We start from the raw sequence: 20995 nt of genomic DNA, 5'->3' as shown, positions 1-20995 counted from the left end.
AATGAGATGTCTGTAAGGGGCCTGGCATTTATGGGTACCAAGAGCTATAGTTATTGTTATTTTGTGTTTATTATGGCTTGAGGCTGAGAGGGGTGTGTGGTATGGAAAATTCTGCAGCCTATGCTCCCTCTGCCTCAGGGTGAATAGAGGACACAGCAGTGTGACCCACGTCCCTCCCCTGCTCAGGCCTCAGTCTCTTGGAAAGTTTGGTGGAGGTAGATGTCTGCAGGCCTTTCAAGCTCCATCAATGCTGCATTCTATTGACCGGAGCAAGAACAAGGGAGAAGGCCCTGGGAGCCTGCCTCCCCCATGGGGAGGACAGTGAAGTCCCTGCCAAACTGGGCCATTAATAGGAACTTCACGCCCCACTCACAGCGAGGTTCCAGCCAGAGCAATCTGTTCCTGCCCAGGGTGACTGGGTTCTGCCCCAAGAGGAAAGGATGCCAGGCAGGGTGGGCCCAACCCCACCCCCGCGCCCCGGCGGGCTCTGCAGGGAGCCCCCTGCCCCTGGCATGGCACCCTCTTCTTGTAGCCTGCTGGCAGTGCCCGGCCCCCTTCTGACACAGGACTCGCTCCAGGCAGGGCAGGGGTCTCACCTCTTCTGTCGCAGATGGGAGAGGGGATGAGAGTATATGGGGATGAAGGTGAGTCCTTGATAAGTGAGGCTCCTGTACTTGTCAACACCCCCCACACCCACAGATATCTGAGACGGGAGGAAGAAAGGTCCTGAATCTGGATTTGAACTCTGCTCGGTTAAGTGCGGCCAGAAAGGCCTCCTAGCCCAGAATCCAAGCACAAATAAGCTGTGAGCCAAGAAAGAGGAAAGACAGGCTGCGGGAAGACGAGGAGCGGGAGAGGAAGGGCGTGGGGGGACGATAAGAAGGATCCACGGGGGCGACGCTGACAGCAGTGGTGGGCGGTGCCAGGCAAGGGCGGCGGGCGCGCCGTCCAGGCTGCCAGGCCTACCTCGCACGGACATCCTCTTGGGGAGGACAGTGACGGCGCCCTCGGCCACCTCCTCCAGGTGCAGCACAGGGGCGATCTTGGAGCCCCAGCTGTCCGAGCCCATCCAGAAGAAGTGGCCGGTCTGGTTGGCCTTCCGGGCCGCCTCCAGCACACGCCTGTGGGAACACGCACCAGCCCAGCCCAGCCGTGTCTGCCCACGCGGCTGCCGCCACCCTGGCCACACCTGCCCTCGGCGGAGCCCTTCCCCCCAGGCCCACACCTGTCCCCCTCACAGCCCGTGCCTGGATCCGCCATCCGGAGCCACCTGAGCCCAGGGCCCATAGCTGCCCTAGTACCCATGCTGTACCCCCGGCCCACGGTTCCCTGCTGCCCCGGCCCACACCTGCCTGTAGGCCCACAGCTACCCCTCTCACCCATACTGTACCCCTAGCCCTTGCCTGTCCCCTGGGCCCATGCCTGCCTACAGGCCTGGTGTGCTTCCCCAGACCCACTCCTGTCACCTAGGGCTACCACTGTCCCTGCAAAGACCACATCTGTTTCCCTCAGTGTAGACCTGCCCCATGTCTGACTCAGGTCCCCAGAACCACATCTGCCCAGGCTCTGTCCTCTCAGGTTCATGCCACCCTGGTCCTAAGCCCAGACCCACATCCCTTAGCGCCTTCTCACAGTTATAGCCACTGTCTCTCTCTGTGTCTCTCTCTCTTTCTCTCCCTCTCTCTCTCTCACACACACACCCACAGACACACACAAACACACCCCTACACCTACACCCTTGCCCCTCTGCACTACACCTCTTTCTGTGCCAAAAGTCCAGGCGCTTCAAAGAGCTGCTCCGCACACCCTCCTGGATGGATGAAAGGGTACGGGCAGCCAGGGGCTCACCCCTACCCAGGCCCACGGTGACAGTGGTGCTAGTCAAGTCAGCGGCCCTGTAGCCCAGCAGAGGGCCAAGCCCACAGGAGGTGCTCAGTCAGTGCTTAAGAGATGCTGGAACTAAGTGGCCCCTCAAAGTCATCTTCCAGGAGGAGAAAAATCAGATAGGACTGGGCAGAATTCCCACAGCACACCTCCTTCCACGGGGAGAGACCGGAGCAGAGAGGAGACTAGCAACTTGCTCAAGATCACACAGCAAGTGAGAGGCCAGGCCCTTCCCATAGACAAGGCCAGGGCAGACGCCAGGGCTTGGGGTGGCCGCTGGGCCTGCGTAGGAGGTGACCAGCTGGGGCAGGACCACCTGGGGCTGCCAGGGAGAAACATGTTTCCTGGGCCGGGGGCCCACACCTGCCCTCCTCCATCGTCTCCTGACTCTCGACGTTCCCAGACCCCCAGAGCTGCCTCTGCCCTCGCAGGGCCCACTGACTGCAGGTGAGGCTGCTCTCAGAACCCACACCGCAGCCCTATTAATACCCGCCCGTGTCCGGCCGGCCAGATGACCAGAGCTCCCAAGCCTCCATCTCTGCAAAGTCACCTGGGTTTATTTTTACTTCTGTTTGCTTCTGAAAAGGCATGTGGATTTCCAGAAACGCGCCCCCCTCCCACACACACCCCACCCTGCTCAGCTGCTCAGGGAGTCAGTCTCAGGCCCCGCCCCCTCTCCCCCAGGGGCTCTTCTCTGGGACAGGTGGCCCAGCGCCTTCACCACCGTCCTCCCCGCCTCCCAGCGTGTGGGCCCCGCAGGAGGCCTGGAGTGGGTGGGGCCTGAGCAGTGCTGGGCTTTGAGGGGGCAGTGGGGACGGAGGGCAGGGACTGGTGACTGGAGAGAGGGAACGAGCTCAGGAGAAGCCCCTCCTGCCCCAGTTGCTGGCTGATCTGTGGCACCAGGAACGTCCAGAGCCACAACTCAGGGGACCTGAAAGCTTTGAGGGGGGCAGGCGCAGCCTCTGTTTTCAGCTCGGAGGTGCCAGATGGACCCTGACGTCTCCCATGCCCTGGTCCTTCACTGGCTGAGAAACACCTGTTAGGGCTGGTCCTTGTGGCTTTTGAGGCCTTAATGACCTTCTAGAACGTCCCCCTCATTCCCTGCAGGGACCTAACAATGTCTCCTGGGGGGGAATCTGTTTTGCTGCCACTCAGGAGTCCAGGATGGGGTCTTCACAAGTGGGAAAGCGTGTGGGAAAGAATGGGACCCAGAGTGGATGCTGGTGAGCAATGGGGAGGGGGATGCACGGGGGTGGGGCAGACCGGGCAGGCTGGGCTGGGCAGGTGGGCAGGTCGGCCAGAGGGCGCGGCGGGCTCTCCCAGCTCAGGCTAGCTATCTGAGGGAGGAGGCCTGGGGAGAACCACGTCTCCTCTGCCAACAGACTCAGCAGGGGCTATGTCTCCCACTCAGGCTAGGGAATCAAGGAGGCCGGCCCTTCTTGGCCCTAACATCCAGCCTCAGAGAGGTACTAGTGAGAGAAAAGGCAGGAAGAAGGGAAGTGGGTTAGGAGGGGTGCTCAGGGGTCACATTTTAAGGGCACCTGAGTTTCTGACCTATGAATCAGGACCCAGGGCAGATGTACAGAGAGGCGAGCTGGTCCAGGGTTTCTGCACTGCATAGTTCCGGCACCGGGAGTCCACCTGCCCGCACTCTGCAGGTGTGGAGACTGAGGACCACAGAGGGGACGACACTGCCCACAGTGAGTGTGTGTGCATATCAGGACTAGAACCACAGCGCAGGCCTCTTCCCACTACTCTGAGCTCACTGAAGAAAGAAGGGAGGGGCTAAGAGGTGGCCAACCAACCACATGCCAGGCTCTGCTCTAAGTCCCTTATACACATGCCTGCATTCAGTGCTCAAACAACACTATCAAGCAGGCATCATTAGCTCCTTTAAAAAAAAAAACAGGCAGAAAAGAGGCCCAGAGAGGTTGAGAAACTTGCCTGAGGTCACACAGCTAGTAGGAGAGAGAGGAGGAACAGAACCTAGGTGCTCTGACCCCAAGCCCATGGCCTTAGCCCCTCTGTAAAAGTACCTGCTTACCATCCACAGTTGGTAGAATAGATGCAGGAAACAGGGAGGGGGAAGGGAAAGGGGACCCATTAGCCTGTGCCCCAGCCAGAAGGGTCTCCCCACCACCCACTCACTGACCCACCCCATCTCTCTGGACCCCAGGGTGCATCAGGCTTTCTTTCCTAGGAAGGTCTCCAGCAGGGATCCCCGGCTCCCAAGCCCTGCCCCACTGCCGCCTGTCCTCACCTAATGTCGTCCTCGTTGGCAAAGATGATGACTGCCCTGGCGTTCGAGGTCTCCAGGAGGCGCCGGATGATCTTGTCAAACTCCCCGGGCTTGGGCTCCCGTGGTATCTTGACCGACTGGGCGATGCACACGCCCCCTGCGAGAAGGGCACCGGTCAGCCTGGGGTGGACAGAGTCTCTCCCCCAACCCACACTCCCGGGGGCTGCTCACGGTCCCCTAGCCTGACTCTTTCCCAGGTCCTCATCTCCGGGCATGGGCTGTACAGTCAGAATAGCCACAGTGGGAATTTTGGCGCCACCACTCACAAGTTTGGTGACCCTGAACGTGTCACTTAGGTTCTCTGTGCCTCAGTTTTCATAAATAAAATAGGTTGTTAGCAGGAGGCAACGCAGCATCATACTTAAACCTAGACTGCCTGGGTTCAAACCTCAGCTCTGCTACTCACCCTGTGCGATCTCAGGCTGGTTACTGAACCTCTCTGTGCCTCAAATACATCAGCTACAAAGTGAAGATAATGATACTGCCTGTTTCACAGGGTTATTATAAAGCTGAGTTCACGCATATAAATACAATAATATCTAGTACATAGTAAGCGCTCAGTAAACTTATTGGTTCTTTTCAATGTAGCCACCTCATAAGGCTTTTTTCAGGAGCAAATCTGAGAATGAGAGCAATCTGTCCAGCCTGGGCCATTAGTGCCTCTGGCACCCACATCCACACACACCTACCAGGGCTCTTGTTCCGGGACCCGTGCTCATCAACAGGCCCCTTGGTGAGAGCAGTGCGCGTGGCTACTGACTCGTGCCTGCACACCCTCGGCAGCAATGCTGCAAATCCAGCTACAGTCCTCATGCAGGTCTTCCCAGGTGCCCTTCCAGGCACTCACAGGCCGCTCAGTGTGGAAGGCTCTCCAGCTCCCACCCCGACCTGCCAGGGTGCCTTGATACCCCAGGCCCCGTCCATCTTATTTGTGATCAGATTCCTAGCAGGGAGCTCAGGAGAGCCCAGGAAGGCCATTTTTACAGGAGTGCTTTGGGTGGCGGGACCGGAGGAGCTCTGATTGGGGTCAGAAGGTCTTTAGGGGCCCTCCTGTCCTTCCTTCTTCTCTGGGCCACTGCCCACCTGTCTGCCTGCCTCTCAAGCTCATGCCTCTGCAAGAAGCCCAGGGCCCAAGTGTGCAGGAGCAGCCAGGATGCAGTCAACACACCCCGGAATTTACAGCCAGGCCATGTGGCACACAGAAACCCTGGGAGCACTTTCCACTTCACCCAGGCAGTCCCCAGACTCAGACGTGTCTCTCCAGTGCAGGCGGGGGACAGGTGTCATGCATGTATTTCAATCTCCCCTCATGTCCTGGTACAAAAGCACTTGTGGACCACTGTTTCTATCATCAACTGCATTTGACAGATGAGGAAACCGCGGCTCAGAAAAGAGAAGTGGTTTGCCCAAAGCCACACAATTCCCTGCCCTACTGAGGTATAGAATGGGGGGGGGGGGGCTCCAGAGTACGACCCCCAGGACCCCAGGTGGCAGAGTCCGGGCTCAGTTGATGGAAAAACATGAGAGATTACTCTTGATGAAAGCAGATCCTTTATCTGAGACCATTACCTTCCTCTGGGTCCCACTCAAGGGTCTCAGCCCAGCTCCACCTCACACAGGAGCTCTTTGCAGCCCAGCCAAACTATCCACCTTGGCTGGGCACTGGCTGTCACCCCTGGGCACCCCCAAGCCTTTGAATGGCCTCTCATTCCAGGCCGGAGTCACCTGAGCTTTCTGCGAACACTCCACGTGCCTCTGCATGGAGGAAAGGCCACAAGGGGCTCCCCGTGCAGGGGGATGCAACCCACCCACACGCCCCCCAGGGAAAGACGCCAACACCCAGTTCCACCCAAGGAGGGCCCTCGACTCCTGGGTGCAGGTGGCAACCAGGGAAGGCTGCCCAAAGGCAGTGACCCTGAGCTGAGTCTTATGGGAAGAGGGACAGGCAGCCGGGGCGTGAGGCATTTTGGGGAGAACAAGCTACTCACACGAGAAGGGGGGCTACTCTGTGCCAGGCGCCTGCAAGGCCTGGGGCCACACGACACAGACACATTCTCACATCGCCGGGAAGCAGACCCCCTGGTTCTCTGCAGCAGGCACGGCAGCCGCAGCCCTCTGCTGCCCGCCCTGACCAGCACCCACCTTCCTTCCTTTCTGCCACTTCCGGGCAGATCAAGCTCTTCAAGACCTCCCAAGACACCCAAAGAAGCCCCAAGCACAGGAGAAGAGCGCGGCTACCAGGGGCTCATGGGGGAGGGAGAGAAGAAGAGAAGGAGGGAGGGTCTGGGGTCAGGATGCCCCCCGCCATTCCCGGCTCACAGAGAAAGCCTAGGGGCGCCAGTCTGCTGCCCACAGCACGGGCCCTACCCTAACAGCGGCCGGGCAGATACTCAGCTCCCAGCTAAACCCTCCATATGGTTCCTTTCCAGTTAGAAAGTGGGCCAGTTGCTACATTTCTCCCCCCCATCTGGGGAGACAGATGGACAAGAGGACGAGGCTGAACGGGGGGTTAGGACGAGCCACCTGGCTCCAGGAGGGAGGAGGAGCCAAGGCGCAGAGGGGAGAGAGGCATAGAATGGGAGTCAACTGTTCTCAAAGAGGGAGAAACCCGTAGGTTAAGTCATATTTCCGGGCCATGCTCTCCTAAAAAGTTCCACAGGATGGCCCCACCTGACACCCCAAGGTGTTTCTTGCAGGCTTCGTTTTGCTGGCGAAAGAAGAATTAGGTGACCACAGCTCGGTCGGTTCGAATGTGAGCAAGTCACAAGGTACTCAGGATGAGAGCTGGTCTGAGCGGGATGCGATACGCTTACAACCACAAGGGTAGGGGCTGCAGAGGAGTTTGGGGGCTTATGCAGAGCTCAGTACCAGCGCACGTGTATAAAGTGCCTAATGCCTTTGAATACTGTTCTGTATATTTTGCATGGGTTCCCTCATCTGAGGTCGGTATCATCAGCACAGCTCCATTCAGAGATAGGAAGCACAGAGAGGTTAAGTGGCTTCCCCGAGGTCACACAGTCAGGTGCAGAGTGTGGTTTGGATGCAGACTGTCTAGCTCCCAAGACCACGCCTTCACCCAGTCCAGTGTGTCACGACCGGCCACGTGGAGTCAGGGAACACCTGGGGCCTGTGAATATGTCTGGGCACAGGGCCTGCCCCGGGGGAAGTACCCACTGGTGTCACTGGCCCCACAGTGAGAAACCAAGTGTCTCCATGGCCCACCTGACCCCATGCCACAGCCAGAGAGGACTGGAGTGGCCCAAGGGGGACCTGCATTTACTGAGCACCCACTGCCTGCCCGGCACTCAATGAATCCTCACACAGCCTGGGGCAGGTGCTAATGGTCCCATCTTACAGATGTGGAAACTGAGGCTCAGAGATGCTAAGTAGCCTGACGGAGGTCACGCAGCCAGTCAGCGATCCAGGTCTGTGTTCAGAGTCTCCCTCAGGCAGAGAAAGAGAAGGCCCCAGTCACTGGGTCTCTGTTAACTCCCATCTCTTGCAGCCCCTCCCCACCCCTGGTAAGACCCCAAGTCTCACACCAAGACTGCCAGCCCTCCCATGTCCAGCCCCAGCCTCTCCCTCCCCATCACTGTGGTGACCATGGCTAGCGCTCCCCTGGGACGCCCTCTTCAAACCCCTCCACCAGGGCGGGGGCACCCCTCCTCCTTTACCACACGGTCTCTCTCTTAGGATTAAAAAAAAATCCATGAGTCCATACTGAGAGTAAATATACTCAAATTAAACCCAAGCAGCAAGGAATGTGGCCATGCCGTATCTCTGCACAGAGGCTGGAATCCACCTGTCCCAGGCTCCAGGAACAGGATTATACGAAGGGGGGCATGAAGGAGTCTGGGGTTCCCCACGGCTCCCCTGAGCCCTCCTGGGTCGCCCTTGGCAAGCCCTTCACCCCACACACAACCCCAGCCCCCTCGCCGGTTGCCACGTGCCAGCTGCAAGCCCCACTGTCCGCCCAGGCAGAGCCTCCGGGCAGGGCCAGGGGCAGGAAGCCATAAGCATTTGCCAGGAGCATCTGAGCACACGGGGGCAGTAGGGACCTTGGAGAGCTCCGGGCCCAAGCCCTCTGGGAGCAAGAAGACTGAGGGCAGACAGCACCAGGAGATCTAGAATCCTACAAGCCTGCGCACTCCCCTCTACATCCTTCCCAGAGAAAGTCACATATGGGTGCAAGGGGACGTGCCCAAAGACAGTCACTAAGGCACTATTTGAAACAGCAAAAAAATGGAAACCACTTAAATATTTTACAACAGAAGAATGGCTAATCTGTGGTGCGTTTGCACGATGGAATATTACGTAGCTAAGATTCAGAAGACAGCCGTCATGTATCAGCACGACAAAACCCAGAAAACGTAAAGTTGTCTGATAAAGCAAAGTGCAGCACAGTCTGTCCCATTTATGTAGAAATTTAAAGCCACATATACATAAGATTTATTATATGGACACAGATGTATGTGAGCAAAAGCTGCGTGAAGGCAGATGTTGTTGTTGTATGGCCTGTGATCTCCCAGTGCCGGGCACACACGAGGTGCTCCATAAATGCTTGCTGAATGACCAAACGGGGGACGAGAAGGGGACTCCGCCCCTTCAGAGGCGTGGGTACCTCAAGGGAGGCAGGGATGGAACAAGGCTGAGGGCTCCACGGAAGGGCTTCCAGGCAATCCCATTTTATTTCTTGAAAAAAAAAAATCAGAAGCAAATATGGAAAGATGTAAATGCTTGGTAAATGTGGACTCCAGAACCCAGGCCAGACCAAACTTTCAGACATGAGTGACAGTGAAGGCATTCAGTGCCTGTGTGCGCTGCCCTGAGCCTCTCTGTTCATCCATGACGCGGGGCCACTCCACCACTCCCGGCCCACTGGCATCCACAGGACACTGGAGGGGAAGCACGTGGGGAGCCCACCTGGGGCTGCCCTCCTCCTGCTGCCCACCTGGCTCCCAAAATCCTACCTACCCCTGAGGATAGGCTCTCTCCTGGCCAGCCCTCTCCTGGCGCTGGTGCCTCCCCAAGGGACCTGCCCTGACTTGAACGTGACATGAAGACTCCTCTAGTGAAACTTGATATGGGTTTCCTGTTGTATTCTGTGGTCCCTGCGCCCTTTGCATTTGCACTCTGGGGACCTTTCCCAGTGTCCTCTGTATTCTCTGGGTCCAGCCAATATATCTGTGTCAGTGTCTGCCCCCAGCTGCACTCCCCAAGGGCAGGGCCAGCTCTCTGCGTTCGCTCATTCATTCACTCGTCTGTTCATTCATTCATTCAAGCAGTGCCCTGCTCAGTTCCTGGCACGTTTGGTCCTTAAGAAACAATAGCAAGTAAACCCCCTTCCTTGGGAGCTCAGTCTAGCTGGGACGCAAGACGGGAAGAGAGAGCGACCAGCCCCAGGAGGGGCACAAGAAGACAGCACTCTAGCCACACTGGTGATGGGGAAGGCCCACTGGATGTCAGGCCCACCCCACACTTCCCCAGACACCTGGCATCCAACCACGCACCCTGCCCGGCGTGCTACCACTGCTTTTCCTTCACTGAGTCAACAAATGTTTACTGAGCACCGTTTAGATGCTGGGATGCAGCTGTGAGGAGGACAGAGCCCCTCCTCCCACACATCTCTCATTGCATGGTGGGGGTGGGAGAACATCTTAGAGGCGGGGCGGAGGAGGAAACAAGTGGAGTGACGTGATGGAGGGAGGCTGAGGGTTGCGTCCTAGGGGGCAGGGAGGCTCAGGCTGGGCCACGCAGCAGCAGCAGCAGATGTGGACTCTACTTGGACTTTTCTCCAGGAGCTGCTGCCTGGCCTGAGAGCCAGGAATTGAAGACACTTTGGACTTGTAAATTCCACCCGCACGTGAGAGGTCGCTGCTGAAATGCCCTCGTTCTTCTACCCTTCGCTGCCTGAGACTGTCCACACGCGGCTCCCTCCATCAGCACAGATGACCCATGGAGCTTGTTTGAGGGTGGGGCCCCGGAGACCTGCAGGCACGAAGGGACACAGCGGGAAGGGGGGGGGGGGGATCATCAGCCCGGTTTCCCGCCTGAGGTGTCTCCCTAATGCCTCGCGGTGGACTTGGGTTACACCACGTGTGATCACTGCACCTGTGCTCAGCTTCCTTCTTCTCTTGGCACCTCCCTGTTCCCCATGGGATGGCTCTCTCCACTTCACTCATCTAAATAAGTCCCCCCCACTCGCTCCAAGCAGCCCTCGGGCCCCCTGCCCTCCCGTCACACCAACGTGTGGGCTGAGCCTAGCCTGGCGGCCCAGGGCAGGCAGAAAGAAAAAGCTTCCCCCTGGAGCAGGCTGCTTCTGCCCGGGCGCACCCCAGGTAGGGGGCGATCGGGGACCTGGGCTCCCCTGTGCCTCCCCAGAGCCCTCAGCCACATCGTCCAGGCTTGGGAATCCTCTCGCTCCCCCGGCACCGTTCCTGTCCTTCACTCTCTCACTCACCAGGTGACCTACCCTCGCCAGGAAGCAGCGGGCAACGAGGTGACCAAGACAGGGCACTGTGTCCACAGCTCCCCCCGCTCTTGCTCCAACACTCAGGGCCCTGGGATCACACTCTGCAACCCAGGCTGTTCCCTCATCCCAAGCAGCACCCCAGGGCTCTGGGCTCCGGACTAGGGGCGAGGAAAGTCCTCCTCCAGAGCATCGCGCAATTTCCCTGCAGCCAAACAGAGCAGGAGGCCGGCAAGACTGGGCTCTTCTCATCCTCTTTCCCTTTTCTTTTTCTTTCTTTCTTTCTTTGTTTTTTTGTTTGTTTGTTTGTTTAAATTTTAAAAGGGAGAAAAACAATAAAACACAAATCCCAGGAAATCAAGGAGAGAAAATCTACATTATAGCAAAATGTGAAGGCAGCAAATTGCCACATAGAGAGAAAATGGGGGCTGTTAACAACCCGAGGGGGTCCCCAGGCTCCCCTAGGTTGCTGGCAGAGAGGGAGGTTGAGGGGAGGCATGAGGGAGGCTGCGAGTTACCCTGGACTGTGTGGCCTCACACACACATGCACACACGCACGCACACACACACGCACACACACACAGAGTGCTTTCTCCCTGGTCCTCCCCTCTTTCCCTCCCGCTCCAAAGCCAGGCCCTTTCCCCAGATCTGCTCTCAGGAAAGGGAGCTACTCAGACGGGTCAGTGACTAACATGGGGTTACTTTTGTTTTCAACCAGGAACAAAGTCCTTGTCTAAATAGAGCCGTATGGCAGATTCCAGGCAGCAGAGCTGTGGCTAGAAGGGCGTCTGAGATCAGGAAGGCACCCAGGCCCTGGACGAATGCCCCCTAACCTGTGGCCGTCCAGGGTGAGCGGGGCTGGGGGGCATAGCGAGGGGTGGACCTGCACTTGGGCAGCTCTGGCTCCACAGAGGGCTCAAGGGCTCTCCGGACTCTGCTCACGCCAGACTCACAGCCACCATCCTCCTTTCTGCTCTCACTCCCGGCCCTACTCCCCACCATCCCTGGCACGTGGCTTCCTGCCTGCAACCCTTGGTGGCTCTCCACGTGCGCATGTGTGTGTGTGTGTGTGTGTGAGAGAGAGAGAGAGAGACACACACACACATACACTCACACACACACACGCACGCACGCACACACACATTCAAGGCCCCCATCTCCTCCTCAGGTCTGATCTCTTCAAAAACCTGCCATCCGACCAAATCGGCTGCTCCGACAGAGGCTGCTCCCTCGGCCAGCCCTTCCCTCACCGGGCCCTGGTTTCTCTTCCGTGTCCGTCTCTCCGCCCCGGCCCTCATGGGGCCCAGCACACACGCTGCGCCTGCTTGGGACAGGCAGCGACCCACGCGTGCCGGATGAATGAGCCCCAGAGTGCCCGATGGACAGGGAGGGGAGGGCCAGCAGGGCAGGCACGGGCATGGGGGCAGAGGCTCTGCAGGAATCCGAGGTGGCCACCGGCTCCACCTGCCCACTTCCTCTGGGAACCCCCCTGACCCCCACAGCCCACTATGACCTCCCCTCTGAGCCACAACCTGGTCCCACGGCGTGCCCGGATGTCCGCATGCACCCACTTTGTGCCAGGCTCTGGGCTGCAAAGGTCATCCACGCACAGTGCCTGCCCTGAAGGGCACACTGGCGAGCTCCAAGCACACCTGGCGCCGAGCGTCACGCACACCTGGCCCTCTCTCTCCGCCTTGCCTTCTGTTGGGAATTTACTTCTCCACCTAGATGCAAGTTCCTTGCTATAAGCACTCAAGAAATGCACATACAAAAAAGTGGGAAAGTATAAGATAGTCGTGCACACTGGCAGGGCCCCAGGGGCCCAGAGCTGAAGACTGCTGGGCCAGTAGAGAAGAGTATGAGGGCAGGGCGACTCCAGCCCCAGGGTCATGGTGGGTCCACTGTGAGAGATTCGGCTGGAGCCAGAAAGCCCAGGTACCAAGGGACAATGAGGGGGAAACAGTCACCCCCGTTTCCCGCATGCAGGTGTCTCCCTGATGCACCCCGACAAAGGTCTGTGCCAAGTGTGCATCTTGCACCTGCTCCCAGCTTCCTGCTCCTCCTCCAGTTTGAGACAGAGCAGAAGATGCCTGCCCCACTGCTTCCTGGCTGTGTGAATTTGGACAAGTTACTTAGCCTCTCTGAGCATCAGGCTTCCCATCAGTAAAGTGGGGAAGGACTTAAAGAAGTTCCACATGGTGGGGCTGGCACGAGGGTCAAATGTGACGGTGTTTGTGGACGCCTGGGTCGGCCTCCTGGAGCCAAGGCCCCCGGGGAGGGAGAAAGTCATAGTGGGGGTGGGGGCCGCTGAGGCGGGAGGCAGGAGCTGAGAGGACAGGGACCTCATCACCCAGCTCGGATCAGGACCCAGGCCTGGTGAGGGATGCTCTGAGGACCAGAGACACCGGGCAAAACTGAGAGCTGTCCCCAGGGACAGGGCGCTGGGCAGAACCTGGGGCCTTGGTCTAGAGGCCCAGGGATGGTCCAAGGCAGGACACACATCCTTTCTTTCCTGAGCCCTCTCAGCTCAGCTCCCCATCCCCACCTCCTGCATCACTCCCAGTCCCCTCCCCCCCCACACACGTGGTGACACACACCCTCACACAATCACATACAACACACATCACTAGAACCTCACACAATCTCACAGCCACACAAGCTCACACACTAACCACACTGCCTCACACAACCACATTCACCACACCCAGCCTCCCAAAGTCACACCCTCCCCACAGCCACGTAGCTGCAGCAGACGAGTCAGCTGTCCACACCTCCTTGGAGCCACCGGCCAGCCCGGGCACACCTTAGCCCCATCAACACCTCGCCTTTGCTCCTAGTGCAGGGTACCCTGGCTGGGGGACGCTCCTGGGGGTGGGGTCATGACTGGGTGGAGGGGGACAGTACCTCTGTCATCCGACTGTGGATGGGGACAGGCCCGGCCCCTGGGGGATATTTTCGGGGAGAGGGAGGAGGCAGGCTGCGGGGGACCAGCCAGGGCAGCCGTGGGGCTCCGAGCCCCCGAGCTGAGCGCCGCTGTCCCCTCCTGGGAGGCCACGGGGCAGCGCCGGCTGCTCGGAGCTGCATTATTCACGGCGTTCAGCTCTGAGCAGAGGGAAATTTGCTGAGTGATCGACCTAATATCTTAACACAAACCCATTTAGGCAAAACACCTTTGAAGCGGGGAAAAAAAAGAGAGCGAGAGAGAAAGAAGGAAGCGAAGGTGTTTGGAAGCAGGTGGTGGCGGGAGGGGGCTGAGGGGGAAGGGCACAGAAAGAGGTCCGGTTCCCAGACCTCCCCCACCCCAAGGCCCCCCAGGAGACCCCTGCCCCAGCCCTGCCCCCGCCCACAGGACCACTTTCCCCCACTCTCAGTGGCCATGCCGGGCATTCTTCAACTGAGGGAATCCCACCCATTTCTCAGATTTGGTTCAGAGAGGGAAGGGAGCCTACCCAAGGCTCACACAGCAAGTCAAGCCAGCCAGTAGCAGACCCAGAACGGCTGAGTGTTAATTCAGAGTCCTCTGCTGAAAAAAACCCTTTCAGAAAAAGATCCCCAGCTCCAGTGACACACCTGGGGGCTGAGATCCCTTAGCAGCTTTTCAGCCCCTTCCTCAGCCTCACATCTCCACCCTGTATAGCAAGACCACTTTCTCCAGCACAGCTCCAACTTCCCCACCCTGGAGCTTTTGCCGGTCCCTCTGCCAGCAATACCCCTCCTGCTTCTCCACCTGCCCAGCCCCACCTCAGGGCTCAGTTTCTCCACCTCCACCCCCACGAAACATCCCAGGCCCTCCTCCCAGTGGGGACTCATCGCCGCCCCACTCGGGCTCTCACCACACCCCTCTCTGATGGTACCCGCCATCCTCTGCCTAGGCTGTCAGTTTTGCGACTCTCGTGCTTCAGGGCATGAGGGCTGGAGCCAGGCTGCCTGAGTTCAGATCCCAGCCCTGTCACTTCTTAGCTGTGTGACTCTGGACAAGTTACTCACCTCTCTGGGCCTTGTCTCCTCATAACAAAGCATGGAAGAAGAAGTGAGTTAATATGTGTAACAGTGCCTGGCACATAAGTACTCAGTAAGTGTTTGCTGTTATAACACTGTTGTCAGTGTCCTCCATCAGCCCAGAAGCCCCTTCTTCAAGGGGAGACTGTGTCTTTCCTCTTTCCTGATGCCCCGGTTTCCAGCAGAGGCGGGGACACAGTAGGTGTTCAATCAATGTTAGTTGAATGGAGGCTAATTTCTGGCAATGTTGTCTGCCTGACCTCTTCACCCCAGACCCCTTGGGAAGAGAAGCCAGCACTGGGCTGGTGATGGAGACTCCTTTGTGGGGCAGGCGCATGGAGAAGATGACCTCTGGCCACCTCCAGCCCAGAGCAGGAACCAAGGCTCAGTCGGGCAGGGAGGGGTCAGGGTTAGGGGCCGGCAGCCGGGCCTGAGGTTTGACTGGAGTGGAACAGGCGGCTGCAGGCTGGGATGAAATATTTAGGAGCCCACATCCCCAGGAAGTGGAAAATGACAAGCAAAATGAAATGTTGAGATGTAATTACCCAGGCAGGCCAAGCATGTCTCCCCGCCGGCGGTGGGCTCAGCCCCCCCACAACATGCCACAAGCAGGCACTGGGTAATGAAGTCCTCCTGGACCCTCTCCCGCACCAGCCCTCCTCTTCAGGCCAGGGCACGGGGAGGGACGGTGAGGAGCCCGGCTCTGGCTCCTCCAAGCCAACCCTCCTGATGGCAGAACAGCAGGAAATGCAGGGAATGGGGGGGTCCGGGCTCAGCCTTGGCCCTGATGTACCTGAAGCATCAGCTTCCTCAGCCAGAAAATGGGGCTGCTGGCCGCCCCGGCTGGAGAAGAGGATGAGACGGTGGACTGAGTGTGCTCCATAGACTGGCCGTGGTGGAGGGGCAGTGAGGACGGCGCAGACCCCAGCCTCACCCTGTGGACCATCGGAGGCTTTCTTGAGGTGCTAGGGTGCCTGGGACTTGGGTTAGTAAGAGCTGATGGAAAAAGGTCAGGGACAGAGGCCCAGATGTGGCCCTGAGGTGACGTGCTCACCTCACCCCCCAAAACCTGCACCAGACTCTCCCAACGCTGTTGGGGAAAAGCTTGGGGCCCCACAGCCTGGGGGCCTGCTTGGCCAGATCTGGGAGTGGAGAGACAGGGACCAGGGAGGGCTGGGAAGGGCACTCCAGGTCTGGATCCTGGGAGCAGCCCTGACAGGGCCTCAGGAGGGCCTCCGGGGAGGGGAGGTGGTGGAGGCGTGCTCAGCTGATCTCGCCCGTCCTGCGGAAGGCCAGAGCTGGGGCAGGGGGTGCTACCACCTGCTAGTTTTTCTCAACAGGGCTTTGGGCTTGGACATTTTTCAGAGTGAGAGGCTGTCCCATGCTGTAATATAAGGGACACCCTGGGAATCTGGGCACTGAGTATCGCGGGGACTCGAGTCATGGTGATATTGACATGGACATTTAAGTGCACCCCAGGCCCTGAGGCCTGGGAGGGACTGTCCAGAGTTGAGAGGTCCTTTTTTAATCTAAACCAGAGCCCAAAGAGGCTCGTAATCTGCCCATGGCGGTCACACAGACGATGCCCCAGCCCCACTCCAGGCTGGCTCCATGCCCCAGGGGCGAGTCCAGCCTCACCTGGCAGCAGCCAGCTGACCACTCAGGCCTGAACCCCCTGTGCCCCCTGACTCCTGTCGACACTGCCTGACCAGACCAGAGCCCCACACCTGCACGCAAACCTCAGCCTGGCCAGCCTGGCCACCCCAGGTCTCCACCCCAGCACGCCCCTCCCTCCCGCTTTCACTCGCTCTCACCTCCCTCAGGGCAAAGTCCAAACCCCTCAGCCCAGTCCTGAGGTCCTGTGGCCTTACCTCCCGTCGCTCCCCACCTCGAACAGCACCTGCAGTTCCTAACACCAGACCATTCCCTCTGCCTTTATGCCCAGTTCTCCTTCCCAGACTCCTTCAAGTCAGCTCCTGTCAGTTCTTGAGGATTCAACTCAGGACCCCTCCTCCAGGAAGCCTTCATAGGTGTCTCCAGGCTTCTTCTCTCCTGGGTGCCCGTAACGATCCCAGTGTCTCAAACACTGCACTTAGCCTAGGGAAGGGAAATTATTGGACTCGATGCCTCTGAGCTCCAGGGAGATGGCCACTGCCGGGTCCACTGCTGGGCACAGAACCTCCATTGACTCAGCAATGATTTACTAAGCTCCTCTCAGTGCCAGGTGCTGCCCTAGATGCTATGGGGACAGCCATAAAGAGGACAGGCAAGAATCCTGCTCTCAGGGAGCTGACTTCCACCTGTGAAGTATACTATAGATGCTGAGGAATGAATGAACAAAAGAACAAATGAGTGAATTGACTAATTAATTAAGAGCTGACCTATTGTCCAGAAGGCCTCTTACCCCATCTCCAGCTCCTGTCCCTCCGCCCTCCTCTTCCTGAATCCCCTACTCAGCCACGTGCCCTATCCTCTCCCTCTTCCACACACACATTACTCCACGGCCCCTCACGTTCAGGCAGCACTCCTTGGTTAAATAACGTTTGCACATGTTCTCTCATTAGCTCCTCCCAATCATCCCATGTCTTAGGTGCTGCGACCATTATACAGATAAGGAAACTGAGCCCCACAAGCCGGAGCCTAGTCCCGGCTGCCTCCACCTTCCCTTTCTCCAGCCCATCTGCTCCCTCTCTTCTGCCTTTGTCTCTCTCTCTCCCAGGTTCTGGGGTTTCTGGCAAGTTGCCATCTCTCTCTGAGCCTGTTTCCCCATCTTAAAATGGGGCAGGCAGAGAGGTTCTTGTAGATGGTAAACAGAGCCCGTGCTTCCCCTCCTCTCCATCCCTCTGCAGCCCCCACTGTTTCCCCCACACCCCATCCCGCTCCATTTCCTTTCTCCTCCCTCCCTCCTCTCTCTTCCTGCTTGTCGCTTTGTCCTGCTTCCTCCCCCCATCCCAAGGCCTCCCCTGGGCCCCAAGATGTCTGCAAGATGGTCGTTAGCTTTCCTCTGGCTCATTAAAAATGAGAATTTGCATATAATATCCATATGATCATTCTGTCTACAGCAAAATGGGGCACAGATATAATGCACCATGCGAGTCAGGGAGAACGAGGAGAATGGTCACAAAAAGAAGGGGAGCACCCAACCAGGGAGAAGCCAAGTGCTCACCCTTGGGGTCTGAGCCCTTGGAGGCAGCCCCTCACCCCTCCAGCCCTTCCTTGGCCTTTGTGGTGGTTAGTTCACCCACTTTTGTCATTCTTACAATAACCAGCACAGTAGGGACTACAACTACCCCATTTTACAGGTGGAGAAACTGAGAGCCAAAGAACAGCAGCTTCTCCAGACACACAGCAAGTCTGTGGCAGGCCTGAGGGTCAGCACTGTCTGCCATGGGCTGGCCCAGCCCCCGCAGTGTCAGGAATGCCTCCCCCTCCTCACTCTCAGAAGGAAGGGGTCATGAAGAACCAAATTCAGCCACTCAGCTCCCCCACCCAGAGCACCCTGCTGCTCCTCTGAGACAAGCCCACCGTTCCTCAAGGCTCTCCGCCCATCACCCCCTCCTCAAGGAAGCTCCCCTTCCCCCAGTTCCCATTTTAGCGCCCCTCTCCGTACAACAATTTAGCCAGATGCAGAGATGTTTGGAGACAACTGCTTCCAACCCTCTCATCCTAGCTATATAATTGCAATCAGACCTGCCTCATCCCAAAAAGGATTCACAGCAGTGCCCAGAAATAAACATATTTGGCTAAAAGAGAAACTGATAACAAAATTGACGGGAAGGGACCAGTACTTTACAGATGAGACTCTGATCAGCACCCAGGCACTGGCCATTTGTCTGTTGGGGACCTGAGCCAACCAGGGCTTCCCCAAGTGTCTGGTGCTGGCGCTGTCCGCGGTGCTGAAGACAGGAGCACCTGGGTGACGCCCCTGCCCTCTGCCCACGCACAGCCGGGAAGCAAGTCCTGTGGGCTCAAGCTTCAAAACATACCCCAGATCTGTCTCTTCTCACAACTCCCACCCCCTTGGTCCCGCTCATCGTCCCTTCTCGCCTGGAGGACAGCAGTAGCCTCCTCACTGGCCTTCCTGCCTCAGGCCCACGGTCTCCCCCACACAATGACCAGAGGGACCCTAGTAAACCCGAATCCACTCATGTCCCTCCTCTGCTCACAACCCTCCCATGGCTCCCATCTCACTCAAAGCAAAAGCCAAAGTCCTCGGAGCGGCCCAGAAGGCCCCCTGTGCTCTGCTCCTCCCCTTCTACTTCTCTCCCTCACTCACTCTGCTCCTTCCTCTTGGCTAGTCCCCAAATGCCAGGCAGGCTGCTACCTCAGGGCCTTTGCACTTGCTGATTTCCCTACCTGGGGCACTCTTCCCACAGATCTCTGCACTGCTCACTCCCTCACTGTATTTAGGGCTTTGCCCATATGTCACCTCTGCAAAAAAGCCTTCCTTGATCACACGTATGACAGTCTCCCCTCTTGCTGTCTACTTATGCTGCTTTATCCTTCTTCATAGCAATGCCCATCAGTTCCTCTCTGAATTTCTGTTATATAGTGATGTATTTACGAGGGTGAGTCAAAAACTATCCACACTCCGGTTATATTAAAACTCTTGTAAATTCTACAGCCAGAGTGCGGATAATTTTTGACTCACCCTCATACTTGTTTACTATAAACTGCCTCTATCTCTCCCCCCGAACGTGAGCTCACAAGGTCAGGGATCTTCATCTGTTTAGTTCACTGCTGTATCCCCCATGTCCTGGTTCAATGCCTGGCACACGGTAGGTGCTCAATAAATATCTATCCAGAAAATGAATAAATTACTGTACAGAAGTGAGGGGTGAAAGGGCTGAAAAAATGCCCCCCAATGCCCTCCTCATCAACCGCATCCCCACAGAGCAGACTCCGTGATCCGGAGGCCTGGACTCCTTCCTTCCGAGTCCCTGAAAACTCCAGGAGCATGAGGGAAGCCACCACTAAAAAGGTTACCATCAGGGGATGTGTTCCTCCCAACCTCCAGGCCCTGTTACACCCTCACAGGCTCATCCAAGGCCACACGTGACTTGGTGACTCCTGTCACACACACATACATCCCCCATCACAGGAGCCGGTCCCCCTCCTCATTGCCTGGGCCTGAGAGAACCACTGGTCTCTGTGTGTGGCGGGGCGGCGGGGGGGGGGGGGTCCTCCAAGGTCCATCCACCTGACTGACCCACCTGTGCTTCCCCAGAGAAGCCGGGTGAAAGGCATCAGACACCTCACTGAAAGGAGGGTTCCACCCACCTTCCTCCCCTAGAGCTCACACAGACCTGAATGCAAATCCCAGCTCTGCATCCGACAAGTTGTGAGGGCCTGGACCAGCCCTTGGGCGGTGTGAGCCACGGCCACCTCCTCTGTAAAACAGGGGCAATTCTCAGTGCGGCTGTGTAGGGGCTGGGGACAGGGTCTGGTAGCTTCGATGAAGGTGGGTAATGAAATGTTCCCTAGAAAATTGTATATTAAAACAAAAGAAGGTCCAGAGCTTGGGCTCAAAGGCTCTGGGAAGACAGCTGGGTAAGTGACACAGGATAACAAGGCAAAAGTGGCTGCGGGCATCCCTCCATGTGTCCATGACATGCATGCACGCTTTGAAGAAGGTACACAGCCCCTTCCTGGTCTTATGATGAAGAACTGGAGGCTCAGGGAGGGGCAGTGTCTTGCCTTAGGTCACACAGGAGTAGGGAATGAGGTTGAGACCAGAACCCACCCGGGACACTCAGTAACTCATACTTGCCTGAAGTAGGAGCCTCAGGGTAGGGAGAGAAGGAAGCCACAGTGGCCTCCCAGGGCTGCAGGGAAAGGGAGGATGGGGCTTGCTTTGGCGATACCTCTAAGAGGCCTGGAGTGGGGTGCTGGGGGTGCTGGGACCCCACCTCAGATAGGAAAATAGGCTCAAACCCCGTAGTGAGCAAACAGGTAAAGAAGGCTTTCTGGAGGTCAAGGCCCAACATGGAGCTGGGGGTGGTGGGGAGCAGGGAAAGGTCAGTGGCCTTTGCCACCTGCTCTTTCACAAAGGGGAAGAAATCAGAAGGGATCCCTAAATGTGGCAGCCTGGGAGGACAGAACCCACCCAGTGCAGAGGCTCAGGGAAGGGGAGGAAAAAGAAACAAGGGCAGGAAAATGAACTTAAAGACAATGGGGTTCAAACCAGGTTTAGAGATTTGTTTTCAAAAGGCTCAGAGGTAAAAACAAAACAAAAAGAAAAACAAATAGACCGAAGGTGCTGAGGAAACAGGTGCTATGGATGCGGCTACTCTGTGGGCTCAGGTCTGGGCTCAAGAACATAGACACAGCAGAAATCAGAGGCC

At 57.6% G+C, this 20995-nt stretch overlaps 1 protein-coding gene across 3 annotated transcripts in view; it reads right to left on the bottom strand.

Annotated features, from left to right (window-relative positions):
• The window catches only part of GRM4 (glutamate metabotropic receptor 4), a 100784-nt gene that overhangs the window by 33708 nt on the left and 46081 nt on the right, over positions 1–20995 (bottom strand). For all 3 annotated transcript variants that reach the window (XM_057699493.1, XM_057699496.1, XM_057699497.1), the window contains exons 3-4: positions 4145–4280; positions 967–1121 (exon numbers count right to left, since the gene is read on the bottom strand). In XM_057699493.1, the coding sequence (XP_057555476.1) occupies positions 967–1121; positions 4145–4280 (291 nt within the window). The remainder of the gene's footprint in view (positions 1–966; positions 1122–4144; positions 4281–20995) is intronic.

This window comes from Hippopotamus amphibius, chromosome 11 (assembly GCF_030028045.1).
Source record: "Hippopotamus amphibius kiboko isolate mHipAmp2 chromosome 11, mHipAmp2.hap2, whole genome shotgun sequence".
NCBI classification, from domain to species: Eukaryota; Metazoa; Chordata; class Mammalia; order Artiodactyla; family Hippopotamidae; genus Hippopotamus; species Hippopotamus amphibius.
The sequence above is the reverse complement of the archived record's forward strand: the minus strand, read 5'-3'. Positions and strand labels throughout refer to the sequence as shown.